General features: G+C 39.8%; 1 protein-coding gene and 1 pseudogene across 2 annotated transcripts in view; one reads left to right on the top strand and one right to left on the bottom strand.

Annotated features, from left to right (window-relative positions):
• Positions 1-17,524, bottom strand: part of KMT2A (lysine methyltransferase 2A) — a 97,697-nt gene that overhangs the window by 20,013 nt on the left and 60,160 nt on the right. For both annotated transcript variants that reach the window (XM_036028469.1, XM_036028468.1), the window contains exons 20-31: positions 17,206-17,312; positions 16,147-16,284; positions 15,126-15,284; positions 14,742-14,859; positions 14,537-14,615; positions 12,963-13,123; positions 12,579-12,764; positions 8,146-12,385; positions 7,410-7,490; positions 5,827-5,891; positions 3,354-3,524; positions 1,204-1,278 (exon numbers count right to left, since the gene is read on the bottom strand). In XM_036028469.1, the coding sequence (XP_035884362.1) occupies positions 1,204-1,278; positions 3,354-3,524; positions 5,827-5,891; positions 7,410-7,490; positions 8,146-12,385; positions 12,579-12,764; positions 12,963-13,123; positions 14,537-14,615; positions 14,742-14,859; positions 15,126-15,284; positions 16,147-16,284; positions 17,206-17,312 (5,580 nt within the window). The remainder of the gene's footprint in view (positions 1-1,203; positions 1,279-3,353; positions 3,525-5,826; positions 5,892-7,409; positions 7,491-8,145; positions 12,386-12,578; positions 12,765-12,962; positions 13,124-14,536; positions 14,616-14,741; positions 14,860-15,125; positions 15,285-16,146; positions 16,285-17,205; positions 17,313-17,524) is intronic.
• Positions 4,217-4,715, top strand: LOC114498626 (annotated as a pseudogene).

Raw genomic sequence — 17,524 nt, forward strand, 5'->3', positions numbered from 1 at the left:
AAAGGTACAGGGAATAAGAAGCATAAATAGTAGGTACAAAATAGACAGGGAGATTAAGAATAGTATGGGAAATGGAGAAGCCAAAGAACTTATATGTATGACCCATGGACATGAACTAAGGGGGGCGGGTGGGAGGGGGATGCAAGATGGAATGGAAAAAGGGGGGGAAATGGGACAACTGTAATAGCATAATCAATAAAATATATTAAAAGAAAATTGAACTATCATATGAACCAGCAATCCCACAGTTAGGTATATATACCCCCAAACAGAATTGAAAGCAGGTTCTCAGAGATATTTGTATACCCATGTTCATAGCCGAATTATTTACAATAGTTAAAACAGAAGCAACAAAAAGTGTCCATCAACAACTGGTGGATATGCAAAATGTGAAATATACATACAGTTAAATATTATTCAGTCTTAAAAAGGAAAGAAATGCTGCAACATAATGGACCTTGAGGACACTGTACTGAGTGAAATAAGCCATTCACACACCGTATGATTATATGAGGTACTAAGAGTAGACAGTAGTTAAACCCACATAGACAAAAAGAAGAATGGCAGTTGCCAGGGGCCAGGATGAGGAAAAGAATGGGGAGTTATTGTTTAATGGGTATATATGTGTGGTGATGGTTGCATAACAATGTGAATGTATTTAACACCAATGAACTGCACACCTGAAAATGGTTAAGGTGGTAAATTTTATGTGTATCTTACCAAAGTAAAGTAAAACAAAATTCTTTATTAGAAAAAAAAAGGAATGGAATACTGATGCAATGTTACAGAAGAGAAAAATCTTGAAAGCATCATATTAAATGAAAGAAGGCAGTCACAAAAGGCCACATGTTGTCTGATCCCATTTCTATGAAATGTCCAGGCAAATCCACAGACACAGGAAGATCAGTGGTTGCCAGGGGCTGGGCTGAGAAATGACTGCTAACGAGTACAGGTTTCTTTTAGTGATAATAAAAATGTCCTGGAATTATACAGAAGTAATGGTTGCACAACTTTGTGAATACACTAAAAGCCACTGAATTATATTCTTTAAATGGATGAACAATATAAAAATTATATCACAATAAAACTGTAAAAAATTATAAAAAAAAAAAAAGAATGACTTTTTTTTTGGTAGAATCAACTCTTAGACCAACAAATTACCATTCTGAGACAGGAGTAAGTTTATTGCTCTATAGAAATTACCTGCAAATGAGAGTTGCTTTAGGCGGGCATTTGATCGAGCTTCCTGGACTTTATCTGTCAATGACTTCCACGCATCTGTGAGAAAAAATGAAATATTAAAGCCAGTATCTCTTACCACAAGTGATATGCATAAGCTTTGTGCTTAGAATCCCTAAAGCATGAAAATACATTTTCATGATTTAGAACAGATTTTTTTTGTCTTGTTTAAATCATTTCAGTGCATAAGAAAGAAGCTGGAAAGGTACACTACCCAGAAATGTTTCTTTCTTTTAGAAAAAACACAGAGCAGTAAGAAGAGTCATACCTTTTGAAAATGACCCCGAATCCCCAAAGCATTCACATCCCCTGTTGGTAATCTGGATCCCAAACCTAAATATGTGGTATTAATTCTATTCCCTGTACCCCTAACCAATACAATACTAGCATTAATAATTTAACCAAGACTGTGATGAGATCCTAACTTCTTAGTTCCTTAAAACTAAGGAGTATAACTAGAAAAACTTTATAGTATCTTCCAACTCTAACCTAAGATTCTGTGATCTCTCATTGTCAGAGAAGCATGGAATGATAGTAAGTAGCCCATATGTGGATTTCATACTCTCAAAATAGTTTTCCTGTAGGAGGAAAACATATGTTACATGTTTTTTTTCCTTAGTGACCCAGGCCTGAATCTTCAGAGGCATCTTTGACTCCTCTGTTCTCCACATCCAAGCAGTCATTAAGTGTGTCTGTTCTTTCCTTTCTTTTCCTACTGGAAAGGGGTTTTATTACCTGACATTTCTACTGAAGCACTTCTCATTAGTGACCCCTTGTCTTTTAGTGTGTACAAGTCTATCTCATATGAAGCTACCACATTAAGCTTTTATTCCACTCTCCCAAATTTTCAAAGCCCTCATGGTTTGGCACTGAAGGCCCTACAAAACCTATGTCCAATCTACCTTTCCAATTTTCTCTTTCACTACTATGTGACAGGGATTTAAACATCATTTTCCCACCTGACACTACTCTACCTCCACCAAATTTAATGCCGTCTTCCTAACTTACATCACTTCTAAGAAAGCACTCCCCCTTCCCTTTGCCTAACCCAAATTAAACCCATCTCCTTTAAAGAATCATTTTTTTTATCCTCACCCAAGGATATGTTTACTGATTTTAGAGAGGGGAAGAGGGAGAGAGGGAGAGAAGGAAGGAGGCAAGGAGGGAGAGAGGAATGGTGGAAGAGGGGGAGGGGAGAGAGAGGAACATCGATGTAAGAAGAGGAACATTGATCGGTTGCCTCTTGTATGCACCCCACCCAGAGATCCAACCTGCAACCTAGTATGTGTCCTGACTGGGAACTGAACCTGCCACCTTTTGGTGTACATGATGATGCTCCAACCAACTGAGCCACCTGGTCAGGGCATAAAGAATCTTCTATTCTGTTATCTTCATGGGTTTTTTATAACTCTAGTTGAACTACAATGATCTTTCTTTCCTTCAAACTCCTCTAGTACTTATTGCCTATAGAATATGCACTAGTTCTTCAACAGTTAACGAACACCTATGTGCTTGGGGTACAAAGATGAATAAGAAAATAAAATTCAAGCCCTCATGGGAAGTTCCCTGTTGACTGAACAAGGCATAACACAAATGAACACTTACAAAACAAATTTTAAGCTATGAGAGAGAAACACTTAAGAATCTAAAAGGGGCAGAGAGGAGAGAGTGGGACTGCTTATCTGCCTCAGAAGGTGAGAGAAGACTCTGAGCTGATCTTAAAGGATGAGTTGAAGTCAACCAGGTGAATGAGGATAGGAAAAGCATTGCCAGCAAAGGGAAGAAATGTATGGACAGAGGTGAGAATTATGTGTCAGGTGCATAAGGAAGTAGTAAAAGACAAAGCTGGAGAGATAAAAGAGGTGTCATATGCTCTGCTAGGGTGTGTGTAATCTTAAACACATAAACTGTACCACTAATTTTTCACATGAACTATGGACTATTTCTTAAGAACACTAAGTTCTTAAGGACAAATTAAATATATAGTGTCTCCAAATATCTTGCATTATAGTTAGCACAAAGCTGCCCATACAAGTGGTAAAAATATACACAAAGTGGAGAACTAGCTGAAATAGCAACTGTGCTGGTGGGCCAACCTAATTTAATCCACTTACCTTCAATACTCTCTGCACAGATCTGAAAGCCATCATCACTTGAAATTTCAAAAATAAGTCCTTTCTTGGGCTTTTTCTCAGTAATGCTTTCCTTCCGCTTCTGTTCTTGCTGGAGCCAAAGCATAAGCGGAGAGCTGAAATTACTTTCTTCTTCTTCCACTGTTTTAAGTTCTATGAGGAAATGGAGAATAGACAAGTGGTTGCAACAGAAAACACTTCTGGAGCACTGGCATTACATACATTATCTCTAAGCTTAACAACATTACATAGCTGGTATTATTTCCATTTGCAGACAATAAAACTGAGTCTCAAAGAGGTGCAACAGCTTACCATTGAATTGGCCCAAAAGTCCGTTATGTTGTTTCCATAAAATAAAAACCACACTTTCCATTTTCACCAATAACTTTATTGCTCTGGATATTTTGAGTTTGTCACCTATCTCCTGCTATTGACTTCTAGTGGGTAGAGACCAGGGGTGCTGCTAAACATCTTCTAATGCATAACACAGCTCCACAGCAAAGAATTATTTGGCCAAAATGTCTGTAGTACCAAGAAACTTCACAGACCATTTTTGACACCTTTGACCAGTCACAGCACCTTCTCCATACACTGCACAAATCTTTTTTTGCATTTCAGTTGTGTTTTTACTTTTTACCTTGAAATAATAAAAAAAATAATACACCAAAAATGTTGCATATTTTCTTCCATCTTCAAGATTAAAATGGCTACACAAAAACTCACCAATTTTTTTTTTAAATGCACACTAATATGACAGCTGTTACAATACAATCGAACAAAATTGTTTGAAATGAAGTTAAAGACAACTAGGCACTACTAGAGCCGTCATACAGAAAAAAAACGGGTCTAGAAAACTCTTTTCATGAAGATGGCACCCAAAGAGAGGAAGGAAGCCCCAGCCCCTCCCAAAGCCGAAGCCAAGGCAAAGGCTTTGAAGGCAAAGAAAGCAGAGCTAAAAGGTGTCCACAAGAATAAGATCTGCACATCACCCACCTTCAGGAGGCCTAAGACACTGCGGCTCCGAAGGCAGCCTAAATATCCTCAGAAGAGCGCCCCTAGGAGAAACAGGCTTGACCACTATAACATCATCAAGTTCCCCCTGACTACTGAGTCAGCCATGAAGAAGACAGAAGACAACAATACACTTGTGTTCACTGTGGATGTCAAGGCCAAAACCAACAGATCAAAGAGGCTGTGAAGAAGCTGTATGATACTGATGTGGCCAAGGTCAACACCCTGATCAGGCCTGATGGGGAGAAGAAGGCATATGTTCGACCAGCTCCAGACTATGATGCTTTGGGCACTGACAACAAAATTGGGATCATCTAAACTGAGTGCAGCTGGCTAATTCTAAATATACAAATTTTACACTACCGCTACCAAAAAAACCCAAAACAGAACACCCCCCACCCGCGCCAAGAAACATAACGGACTTTTTGGCCAACCCAGTACCTAGGTCATAGCTAGAAGCAGCTAAAATGAGAATTTTTTTAACATAAAGTCATGCTGTCTTTGTGGTAGTTTCTAGTATGATACTTTGTTAGTTTTCAATAAGCAATTACCCTCAACAGAGTTAAAGTAAAAAATGAATAATGGTTAATGTGTATGAAGCAGTATGTATTGGGCACCCTTCTTGGGATTGCCTATATATTAACTTATGTGAACCTCAAAACAAACCAGTGAGGTAGGTGTTATTATTTTTATATTTCAAAGGTGAGAAACTGAGGAAGAGCGAGGTTAGGTAAGTAGCCTAGCAGCCCAAGTTCATATAGTGAATGAATGGTAATGCTGGTGTTTTAACCCACCTGGCTCCTGAGTCTGCGCTAGCATCCTTACTGCCTTCTTACATAAAAGAGGTATATCAATACTCTGGAGGAATCAGCAAGTCAGCAGGATATGATTACATCTCAAATCTTAGGTCTAAGCATTTTCTCTACCTGGTTCTCTTTTGCAAAGACCCCCCCCGCCCCGCCAAGGGAAATGGGCAAAGCCTCATATGCAGAGCTCTCTAATCCTGAAGTGACCAGTGTGTACTGATCAAGGTCATTAGGACAGACAGAAAGTGGCATGGAGATGTATCTGGCGTCGCAACCAAATCTGGCTCTCATATAATGAAAATGGTACTTTTGTTTTCCTCAGTGACAACTAAGGGATGAATAAAGTCAGGCCATCACTGGCTATTTAAATCACTATGCTATTAAATCAAGCAGGGCCCAAAAGTGGAGATTTTGGTCTGCTTCCTTTAGTTGACAGATGACCACAGAATATAGAGTGTAAGAGCACAGAACCAGCAGATAAATGCTCTGAGTATCAGTCTACAACTCTGGCTAATCACTTAACTTCTTTGGGACGAAGAAATTTTTTTAATCTAGAAAATCAGTAGGTAATGTAAGTGATTTGTATAGTACATTTGGCTTTGAAATTCTGATTCTAACCCCTTAACCTAACCACATACCTGTACTTTCTTGTTCCTGTGCTGGATTTTGTGTTGTCTGAACCTCAGGAAGAACAGCCACTTGCCTAAAAAAACATAAACACACACACAAAACCCCTCAAAACAAATGTGAGATGTAACATCAGCTAGTTCTTTAATTCAAAGATAAAAACTGTCTATAATCTGACATACAGCTATGTTCGTTATTCAAAACAACAAATTGGAAAACCACAGGGTGCTTCGTGTAGAACCTATTGAATGAATACCATCACCACACTACTAACCATCTTTCCCATCCCCATTGCTTCTTAGAGAGAAAGAAAGGAGGAAAGAGGGCACTGACTGGCTGCCTCCACATACACCCTGACTGGAACTGAACCCACAATCTTCTTGTCACAGAACAATGCTCCAACTGAGTTACACAGGCCAAGGCTAAAATCATCTTTTTATGAGATTCCCCCCATCCCAAGTACTGCCATTAAATTTCTACTTTTGAATTTGTAGATTGTAACCTTCAATTGTTTCTTATACTCTTAGTATTGGTATTGGAAAAAAGCACACTTGTTAGAAGCAGTTCTGGAGTACTTAAGAACTGCTAAGTTGGCTGCTTTAATTAAAAACAAAAGTAAACTGCATGAGCAATAAACCACCATCAATTTTCACTTTTAAAAATTAAGTCTTGGAAACAATCCAAATGTGTACCAATAGGGGCTAGTTATTGTAGATGCACACACTAGAGCTGGAGGCAGCCATTAAAAAATGAAGTGCATCTATGCCCTGACTAGTATGGCTCAGTGGTTAGGCATCATCCTGCAAACTGAAAGGTTGTTGGAGAGGTCACCAGTTCGATTCCCAGTCAGGGCACATTGTTGGCCACGTCCCTAGTTAGGGGCATGGGAAAGGCAACCAACTGATGTTTTTCTTGCACATGGGTGTCTCTCCCCCTCTTCCCCTATCTCTAAAAATAAATAAAAATTTAAAAATAATGTGCATCTGTATCTACTAGCACAGAAATGTATATACAATAAGTGATAAAACTAAGAACTGTATGTACAGCATTATTCATTTCACATAAAGTATATATATATATATATACCATGTTTATTTGTATATGAATACAAGTGTCTATATGGATGAAAACAAATTATTAGCAAAACAGATTATTACCTCTAATAGACTGGGAAGGGGTTAGGCAGGATGAACAGGGCACCATTATCCATTATTTAAAGAATTCTACACTGTTTTAATTTTAACATGTATGTGTTACCTCTATTAAAATAAACCTTTGACAAACAAAAATTAATACAAATCAGAACAACTATTTTTTAAAGAATTTATTTATTTTTAGAAAAGGGAAGGGAAGGAGAAAGAGAGGGAGAATAACATCAATATGTGGTTGCCTCTCGAACGCTCTCCTACTGAGGATCTGGCCCACAACCCAGGCATGTGCCCTGACTGGGAATTGAACCAGTGACCCTTTGCTTCACAGGCCCGCACTCCATCCACTGAGCTATACTAGCCAGGGCAGAAAAAAACTATTTTCCAAATAATGTGGACAGAATCGAGGACTTAATCTTAGAGAACTAGCTTTTATGCTTGCTTACCCTGCATGCTTCCCACACTCCTTTTGTGATGACTGTTCCACATTAGCTGTATCTTGCTGCTTGGCCTCTGCTCCTAGAGTCCTGAAACAGAATTGTTTATATCTTTTCAGAAAAACCACCAGTGAATATGTACCAAATGTGGAGGTCAGTCAAAAGAAATGACTCTGTCAGGATCTAATAAAATTTATAAGCCAGGAAAACCAACCCGTGGCGATACAGGTTAGATGATGACTGCCCTGCAGGGGTACTGACTAAGAGAGGGCCCAAGGAGCCTTCTGGAGCATTAGAGATTATTTTTAATTGTGATCTGAATGATGGCTATATGAGTGCATATATATGTAAAAATTCACACGTATACATCATGTTATATTTTTTAAAAATAGGACTTCATGAGGATCTACAACAGGTGGCTTTGCCCTGTAAACAGGAATAATCATCCTTCAGCATCCTAAGCCTGAGTAAAGAAGAAATAGAAGCAAACAGTAGCAGTTTTAAATCAGAGCAAAGAGTAATTAGATATGTGGTTCTATTCAAGAGACAAACTGCTCGAGAATGAAACTGACCTTTTCTCTATAAATTACCACTGTGAGGGGAAAAAAAGTGAAAGTTAAAACCCAGAAAACACCTGAGTACTGCAACCTGAACAGAAGACTGTCCCTCCCAGATTACCACTTAAACAGCCTCTGACCCAGGGCACAAATCCCACAAACCCAGAGCCAGTATTTAGATCTCTCACCCTGTGACTGATGTCAGGGATGATGTGTTGGCCTCTTGGTCTGGAATATGTGCTTCCGAAGAACTTGTCCGCAAATGGGAAACTTTGTGCTTCTTGCCATTCCCTTTGTCCAAAGGCAGCTGATTCCGTTTGACTTTTGGTTTGGATTTAGTGGGGCCTGGCACTGAAGGACTTGCTGACTGCTGTCCAGAGGGTGGAGAGCCTCCAGGAGAGGCTGAGCTGGCTTGTAGAGCTGAAGATAAAGCCTTATTCTGCTCCAACCCCATGCTATGAGAAGCATCTACTGTCTGCGTAAAGCTGGATCCCTGGGTCCCTGGAGCAGAATCAAGATCACGCTGGGAAGAGAGAATTCCAGTTTTGTTGGCAAGAAGCTGGGTCACATGCTGAAGCTGATAGTGTTCTTCTGCTTCCCTGGAAGGTGAAGCAGCTGCTATGCCCATAGTCTGAGCAGAGGGGAGGACACAGATGCTAGATGCTGCTGTCATTGCAGCAGTAGGGGGAGTCTGTGATGTCCCCAGTTGTGGAAATATTCCTGAACTTGGTGGTAAAGTCACAGGCTGGTCCTGAATTCCCAGACCCTGCTGGCTAGCTTTAATTAACAGGTTGCTTATTGAGCCAATATCTGGGGTACCCAGCAACCGCGGGTTTGTTAATGTGACATGTCCTGGAACTGATGCACTACTTGTAGGGGCTGTTGTAGTTTGCATTGATACAACATTCAAGACAGAGGAACTAGATGCCAGGCCAGCCACAGGCCCTGAAGTGAGTTGGCCAGTGTCCTGGCTTATTGTTGGTGTGCCCGTCGCTGTGGCAGAAGTTCCTCCCACACTCTGTGGCAATAGGGATGCCTGTTCAAAATACATGATGCCAGACTTAGACCTTTTTATGATGTTGGGGACAGTTCGGTGAGACGAAGTATTAAGTGACCCCAAATCTAATAGATTGGGATGATTTGGAAGCTGGGAGGGTGTGAAGTTAATCAATGTCATATTAGAAACTACATCAGAAGGGGCAATGTTTGAAGGGGTACTAGAGGGAGCAAGTTTTTTATTTTTTCGGGTCTGAAGACGAGATATGGGTCTTTTCTTGAGTCCAGAGGATGGAGCGGCTACTGTGGTATTGAGGTCTGTCCTCTGGCTGCCTTCTGAAACCAAAAGTTGGGGATCTGGAGAAGGCTGAACCCCAATAAGTAGCCCTGAAGAAGGACTGCTCATGTTAGGTGGGAAACTACTTTGAGTAGCTGCAGGGAAGGAATGTAAGTGCTGGTGATGAGGCACAGGGAGCAATCCTTTGCTAGCAGGAGGGAACAAAGATTGAGAACTTGGCAAGCTTGGATTTAGTCCTGTGGTTAGGGTGAGACCACTGCCCATGGGCCCCAATACTGAAGTATTTGTTTCCATCACATTGGGTGTTGAACTAACAGAAGAGGTCAACTGAATTTTTTGGGTCACTCCATTTGGAAGAGTTTGGAGAACGTAAAGTGGCTGCATGTTCTGGTTAACAACAATGAGTTTCTCAGTGGCTGGTTTCAGGTGGGGTGGAGTGGTCTGGACAGCTGCATTAGAAATCTGAGATGGGCCAGAACTATCAGTAGAATTGGGCACATATTTCTGGTTCTGGATAGGAACAGTAGGGGAAACAGGTACCTGAAGGCCAGGGGTGCTACTGTTTCTAGTTAAATCCTGACTGTTGCCATGACCTTGCTCCACTGAAGCACAAGGAGGGCTGGAGATGTCTGCATCCATGTGTCCCTGGATAAAATGATCAGGAGTCATGTGGCCTTCAGGTGCTGGATCTACTCCTGGACTCAGCAGTGCTGAGTCATCTTCAGAGGATGCCACAGACTTTTCCGTGATGGTTACTCTCTTCTCTGCTGAGTCTGGGATTACAGATAGTCTACTGGGATTCTGGCTAGGGACAGTGGGACTTCGGGTGGTCAGGACAGAGAGATCAGATGGCAGTTCTAGAGGCAACTCAAACTGTTCCTCTGCTGAGATAGAGGAAGAGACGCTACTGTCCACAGGTTCTGTTGTTGGCAGCTGCTGAGAAAACACTTCAAAAAGACCCATGTCTTTTTCACGATTACTATCAAGACCCAAACCTTCACCAAGATTCAGAAGTTCTGATGAAGAAGACTCTGGACTCTCACCCAAAGCCTGCATGGATGGAGTATTCTTTAGAACAAAGTCCATAATGTCTGAGGGCAGGATATTCCCACAATCATCACTATTGTTATTATCTGAATCAGATTTCAGGAGTTCAGTATTATAGGTATCCAGTAAATTTTTGTCTGAGGGAGTGGTTGAGTGGACTCTGCGACCTGACTCCAAAGAGCTCAGTTGTGCTTCCAAGGAATCCTGTCCCTGTGTTTTAATTCTGCTTACAGAGTGGCAGTTGTCCAACTTGGGCTCATTTTTGTGGCCAACAGAACTCTTAATGACATGTTCTTTTTCGCCAGTGTCTTCAGGTCGATCAATCTTTAAGTTCTCTGTTCCATTTTCTTTACCATTTCTTTTTGGAATCTGGCTGGTTTTCCTTGTTGTGGCTGTGACACTAGTGTCACTCTCTGTCCCATCATCAACACCATCCAACTGTGAAATTTTTGGAAGATCACACTGTTCCTCCTCTCGAAACAAATTATGGGACGCCAGCCGTTCCTCTGCACCTGAAGAAATCACTGTTCTAGTGAAATTATAATAGTATAAGTCATCTTCATCTGAAGTGCTTAAGTCATCAGCTCCATCCACCTGTCCTTCAGCTGATCGCTTGCCTCGTTTCTTCCCAGTGGAGCTACTGTAGAATGGAATGTCTTCTTCCCCATAGGATCTTACTCCATAGAGTGGGGTGAGACCAAAGAACATGTTAGAACGTGCCCGGGCACTTCGTCGAGGATATCTTCTTTTGAAAGAGCCGTCCTCCTGAGGTTTGGGGCCATCTGGAAGCATCACATTTCTTTCCTGTACAGAAAGATTCTGATAATTGTTACTCTGAGACTCCTGAGATGAGGTATTATTGGGGCTTGGTTGGGCCACTGGACCATCTGCTGAACTTTCAGAAGCTGAAATTGGTTCTGTTGGGGATGCTGACTCTATCTGCAAAGGGGAAATAGAACTACTTTCCTTTAAGGTATTCTTGGACTGACTCTCATTTTCCATTTTTAGTGGTGTCAGTGTTACTTTGACTGTGCGTTTCCGGGGTGTCTGTAATTCCTTGCCAGAGCCTTCTACTTGCATGGATGGAGCTTTGGGGACTCCTGGAATAGAAAGGACTTTGTCTCCAATCTTATCAGAAGAAACATTATTACATGGTCGTTGTCCCATAAATTCAGGAGTTAAAACTTCATCAACAAACTCTGATTTAAGGTTTCCTTCCTCACCAGCTGTCACCTGACCAGGTTCCAAAAACGATTTGTTAGAATGCTTTTCTTTGAAAGTTTCTTTATAAGACTTTTTCCCTTTCTGTTTTCTATCTCTGGAACTAGATCCCACATGTTCATTGATAATAGATGATCTGTTGCTCACTCCAGATAGCTTCAAGGTTTTAACTTCACTACCTTCACCAGGAGATGGGCTTACTGACTGGTTAGAATCTGTAAGTTGGTCTCGATCATTCCTTTGCCCTCTCAAATGTAGTGGTGGAAAAGAAAGAGCCTCTTTAGAAGAAAATGGCAATGAAGAGAATTCAGCAAAAGTGCTGATTTTACTATTTAATTCACCAGATGTTGTATTATAAGCCTGTGGGGCCAGTTTAGGAATACCAGAGTAAGCCTCAGTATGTACAGATCCCTCTGAACTCTTGGAACTCAGTATTTTGGTCTTCTCGCCTTTCACAGAAGAGCTATTGGATGCCAAGTCTGAAGCACTACAATGCTTCATTTCTGAAGATGAAGATCCATCCAAGTGACTGGTTTTAGTGACCACAGTAACCACTGTCCTTTGCAAATTTGAAGAGGTGGAAGGGTTTTGCCTTAAATCAGTATTTGAAGTCAGTGGATCTAAGACATGATCGACTGCTTTGGCACTTGACTCAAGATCTGTAGTAGTCCCTACGGTGGAGATTGAGGAAACACGATTCTTGGAGTAAGTACTCCCAGTTCTTATTGGAGATGTTATCCGGAGTTTAGACTGCTGGGGTGATAAGGAAGAAGTACTGTGACGCCTGGAGCCAATGCTTCGAAGTCCAGAGGAGAGTAAAGGGTCACCCACTGTGACTATTTCATGAGTGGTTGGAGTAGGACTTCCTAACCAAGAGAGAAAAAGTAATAAAGTCTATTATAGAGAGAACAAATGTATGGTAGTTGTTGGTTTCAATGACTTGCTGATAAATATTTCTAGGTAACTAAAAATACACAAAAGTCACTAAAATAAAGTTGACTGAAAGAATTACAAACTCATCTTTGAGCTGACCTTCTCGGGATAAATGAAGTCCTTTACCTGCAGAAGGCAATGGCCGACAGCCAGGGGATCTCTGTGTCGGAGAATAACTGGGTGTCCGAATCCTAGGAACCTTTGAGATAATGTGATAAAAGCAGGAACCAGAGGTTTGTGTATGAGGAGGTCGGTCTGGTGATGGAGGACTTACAATTTCAGCTGTGTTTTGACTTTCTTTAGATGACATTTCTGTGGTAGGATATGAAAACCCTTACTAAAAAAAGTCCAATGAAAATATCAAACAAATGACCCAATAAAAAGCCAGCTATTTGGAGACTATCAAAATAGAATCAAATGAGATCTCCCAAAGAAATGACATTTTTCCCCATGCTTCAATCACAATACTCCCAAAATCTAACTAAAGTAACATCTTGATTAAAGACTAACCTGCAAAAGATGTTGGACTATGAGCAATAGTCCTATTTTCATCATGTTCAACAGTGCTGTTGATATCTGGCTCTACAACTGGAGGCCGGCATTCTACTATCTTGCATGTATACACACAGCGCTTGCGAGCATCGGTGGTGCTCCAGTATACCCTGGAACACCTAGCAAACAGATTTGGAAAGATCACTAGAAGTGAGTGTACAGAAGCAAAGACTAACATTTGTCAAAACCTCTTCTCACCCTAGGTTCCAGGGTCTCCTTGATTTATAGTTTAGCTTTTTTTTCATGGACTCTTAGATTTCCCAAGCTAGGATGTTCCAGGCTTTTTTTTTTTTTTTTTTTTTTAAGATTTTATTTATTTATTTTTAGAGAGGGAAGGGAGGGAGAAAGAGAGAGAGTGAAAGAGAGAAACATCAATGTGTGGTTGCTGGGGGCCGTGGCCTGCAACCCAGGCATGTGCCCTGACTGGGAATCAAACCTGTGATGCTTTGGTTCGCAGCCCATGCTCAATCCACTGAGCTACACCAGCCAGGGCTTGTTCCAGGCTTTTTGAAGTCCTTTATTTTTACTAGCTTCTTAGAAAACAGCATCAAAAAAATTTTTTATTGTATTTTTAAGGAGACAAAAATAGTAAAATATCCAAAAACGCAGAGAAAAAAAAAATACTAACTACCACATAAAACAGTTACTAGCTTTAGGGAAGGGACTACTTCCCCACAATGTGTACAAAGTGAGGAAAAAGCAAGCCTGATGTGTTTCCTTTGGGAGAAAAGCCCCATGAGACAAGGGAATGTAACTACTTCAAATTGTTGGATGCTGATGGAGCCTAATTTGTACAAAAAGCTGCCAGCTAAATACAGAGTACAGACTGTGGTCACAATTGAAATGCAGAGTAAATTGAAGTATATATAGCAAAATGAGACTCTAAAAGGGGAGATAAAAAGGGAATTTTAAATTTACATTGTCAGCCTGTTAGAAGTTTAAAGAATTTTCTTCATATAGGAATGATTATAAATTCTTACTGGAGAATCTGATTATTATTGTGGGAGGTTCTATTTTTAGAAGGACCTATGAAACGTACTATTGAGGACAGCAGGTTGAAGTGTGTGTGATGTGACCATGGTAAGAATCTGAACTGGTGAATCCAGGTGAACGGAATTCAGTAAACTAAGAGACTGGTATTGTATTTTCTCCTTAGATTTTATTTAGAACTAATTCTTAAAAAAATTAAGTATAGTTGGTATATAATATATGAGTTATATTAATTTGAGGTATACAATATAATGATTCGACATTTTTATACCTTACAATCTGATCACCTCACTAATTCTAGTAATCAACCTTTACTATGCAAACTTATCACAGTATTATTCAATGCTTTGCTTCCATAACTGGATTTAGCTGACATAAAACGATACTTTAGTCCTAATCTATGAGAAGTAGCAAAAAAATAGTTAATTTTTAATAGTAGTTAAAATTAACTAACAAGTATGGCTTCATATTTAGCAATTTGATCATTCCTTCAGAGTATTCAAGTTCCACAACTGCTATATTCTCTTTACAGTGTTACTTACTGATATCCAATAGGAAAAAGCTTATCTTCACAGTCAGAGAGATCATTTAGAATTCCTAAGCAGTCAATTGTCATAGAGCCTGACCAAGGAAGAAAAAGTTATTAGAAGAGATAATGATATACACAAAATAATTTTATAACCGAAGATTAGAAAGTACCCCAGTGATACACCCAGCCTTCCTCAACAACCAAGGCCCATGTCATACCAATCATCATGTGAATATTTTCTGGTTCCAAGCCATTAAGAAACTTTCTTCTCAAGCTGATTCCTTCGAAGTCCACAAACACCCTCCTAAAAACTTCAAATCCATTCTCAGGAACCACCTTAAATGAAAACCCAGAGTAGCGGTTAATAGGCTGTTCCTTTATAAATCATCCTCATGACACTAACTCTCTCAGAGGGAAAGTACAGAGCACAACTCAAAATCACCCTTCTGTTTCACTAGGAGGACTTCTGTATGTCTCTAAAAGGAGGACATTCTAGGAACACCTAGAAGGAAGGTAAAACAAAGTTTATGACCTTGCTTGCTATTTTCAGTCTATTTTCCCTGAATCCCTGAGAATTCAAAAAGCAACTAAAGCTCTCTTACCTCGCCTTTGATCAAATCCCGATGTCGCTGGCAATATACTTTTTTATCATCCAGAAAAACACAATTTTTGGCTCGGGAACACATGAAGTGATAGTTGCTGGTGCAGGATGTGAGGCAGCAACCCACAGTGGCTCCTGGCTTTTGGCAGAATTCACATCTCTAACAATCCAGAAAGGAGAGAGCCTGAATCAGATTTTCAGATGTTTTAAGACATTTTCCATCTCCTCTATAGAATCACTCCATTCTGGGTTTCCTATAATTCATTTTGTTTATTGGTAATCTGCTGAATTGCAGGGAAGTGATGACTCATAAAGTCTCTTCCACAAATCTTCTCTCTCCCACTGTCCACGGGGGCCCTGTAACTACTAAATTTAAATATTATAATTTGATTTAGAATTTGGGCAAAAACGTAAGTTTTTCTTCTACGATGAACAATTGATTTAGAGAAGATGAAACTCTGAAGATCAATGCTGAAACATCGTCTTTTCAGAAAGCTATTGTGTCCAAAAGAACTCACTTCTAGAAAGATTATACTAGTCTGAAACATAATGGTTCTCTAGTTACTAGGCTTAACAGATTTCCTTTAGCCCTGGCTGGCGTAGCTCAGTGGATTGAGCACGGGCTGGGAACCAAAGTGTCCCAGGTTCGATTCCCTGGCAGGCCACATGCCTGGGTTGCAGGCCATAACCCCCAGCAACCGCACATTGATGTCTCTCTCTCTCTGTCTCTCTCTCTCTATCTCCCTCCCTTCCCTCTCTAAAAATAAAAAAAATTAAAAAAAATTTCCTTTAACTAGACTGTCTGTCACCACAATCACAATGTGGGCTCCTCTCCAGGGAAGACTATTTTTTTTTCCCTTTTGTACCCATACTCCAAGAGGAATAATAATGATCAGCCTATAGTGGATACTAATATTTATAGTGGCTATAAAAAACATCAGTGAGTCAGCATCTAGTCACAGAAAGAATATCTGGAAACTGAGAGGGAATCTCTTTCATAACATTTACCCACAAGTTCTTACCAGCTGCTTGCCCCTGATCACAGCCATATGCACATTCTTTAGTGATCCATCATCATCTTCAAATACTTCTGCTGACCACAAAGCGCAATTGACATGGGTCCACTCATTCTGGCCAATGTACAGCAAACGACCAGCATCCTATGAAATGAAGAGATGTCTTTTTTCTTTAAAGAATACTATGTCAAAGAAAGTTTTCCTTGGTATTTGCTTTACCTCAGTCAAGACAATAAATCAATTAAAATTCTTTAACTGAACACACATGAAAAGAAATCACATTCCTTTTTTCAATTTTTTTTCCACTTCTCTCCTTCCTGATTACCTTTGCCACAGACTGGAGATATTTGATAAACAGAAAGTTAAAAAATAAGCAATATGTGGTAACAATAAGTTTATTAAAATGCAGACTTCTTTTTTAAATTACTGTAATTTTTTTCATTACCATTTATCCTTTATACACCTTTCAACCTCCACCCACCTGCCCTACCATAACAAAAAATGCACTGACTTCTTTAAAACCATATTTCAAACCCAACTCTCTCGGCTTGCATTAAAAAAAACCTTTTTCTTTAAGCTTATTATGTGCCAGATACTAAATAAGGCTTACATACATTATTTCCTTTAATCCTCATAACTATTCTGAGGTACGTATTATTATCTTCATTTTAAAGATGAAACTGAGGGTCAGAGAGGTTAAGCTTCTTGCTAAGGTTAAGAAGCACACAAATGGATCCAGGCAGTCTGCGTGAACTGGGGATATTAACCATTCTGCTCTATTACATCAAAGACAAGCTATTTAATATGCAACTTTATTTTATTAACTTTCTTAAAATCTTTTTGAGGAACCTCCTATAGAAAGTACTAGACAGCAGCAGGTTAATTTAAAGCAAATCATTATTTAAATCAGCTAAATCAGTTATAGAAAGAAACCCCAAGTTTCACAAACTAAGTGACAAACATTCATTTAATAGATGGCACCCACTCATCAAGTTTAGACATAAAGAACAAAGAGTTTCATTCTGGATATCTAGTAAATAGGAGCCCATATGCCAAGGTACTTACATTAGCACTGTCATCTCCATATGTCAAACATAATGCACACTGTCTGTTATCTTCTATGCCTGGGGGTGGGTTCAGTTCTGGACTGTCTTCTCGATTCCTATCAGTACCTTACAATCCAAAAGACATCCAGTTACAACTGGCAATACTAATTTGATTTTCAGGAAAAAAGAAAACAATTCAGCTTAAACAGCCTATAAAATGAATACTTTCTTTCTTTTTTTTCTTTTTAAGATTTTATTTATTTATTTTTAGAGAGGGAATGGAGGGAGAAAGAGAGAGAGAGAGAAATATCAATGTGCGGTTGCTGGGGGCTGTGGCC

This window comes from Phyllostomus discolor, chromosome 6, assembly GCF_004126475.2.
Source record: "Phyllostomus discolor isolate MPI-MPIP mPhyDis1 chromosome 6, mPhyDis1.pri.v3, whole genome shotgun sequence".
Taxonomy (NCBI): domain Eukaryota; kingdom Metazoa; phylum Chordata; class Mammalia; order Chiroptera; family Phyllostomidae; genus Phyllostomus; species Phyllostomus discolor.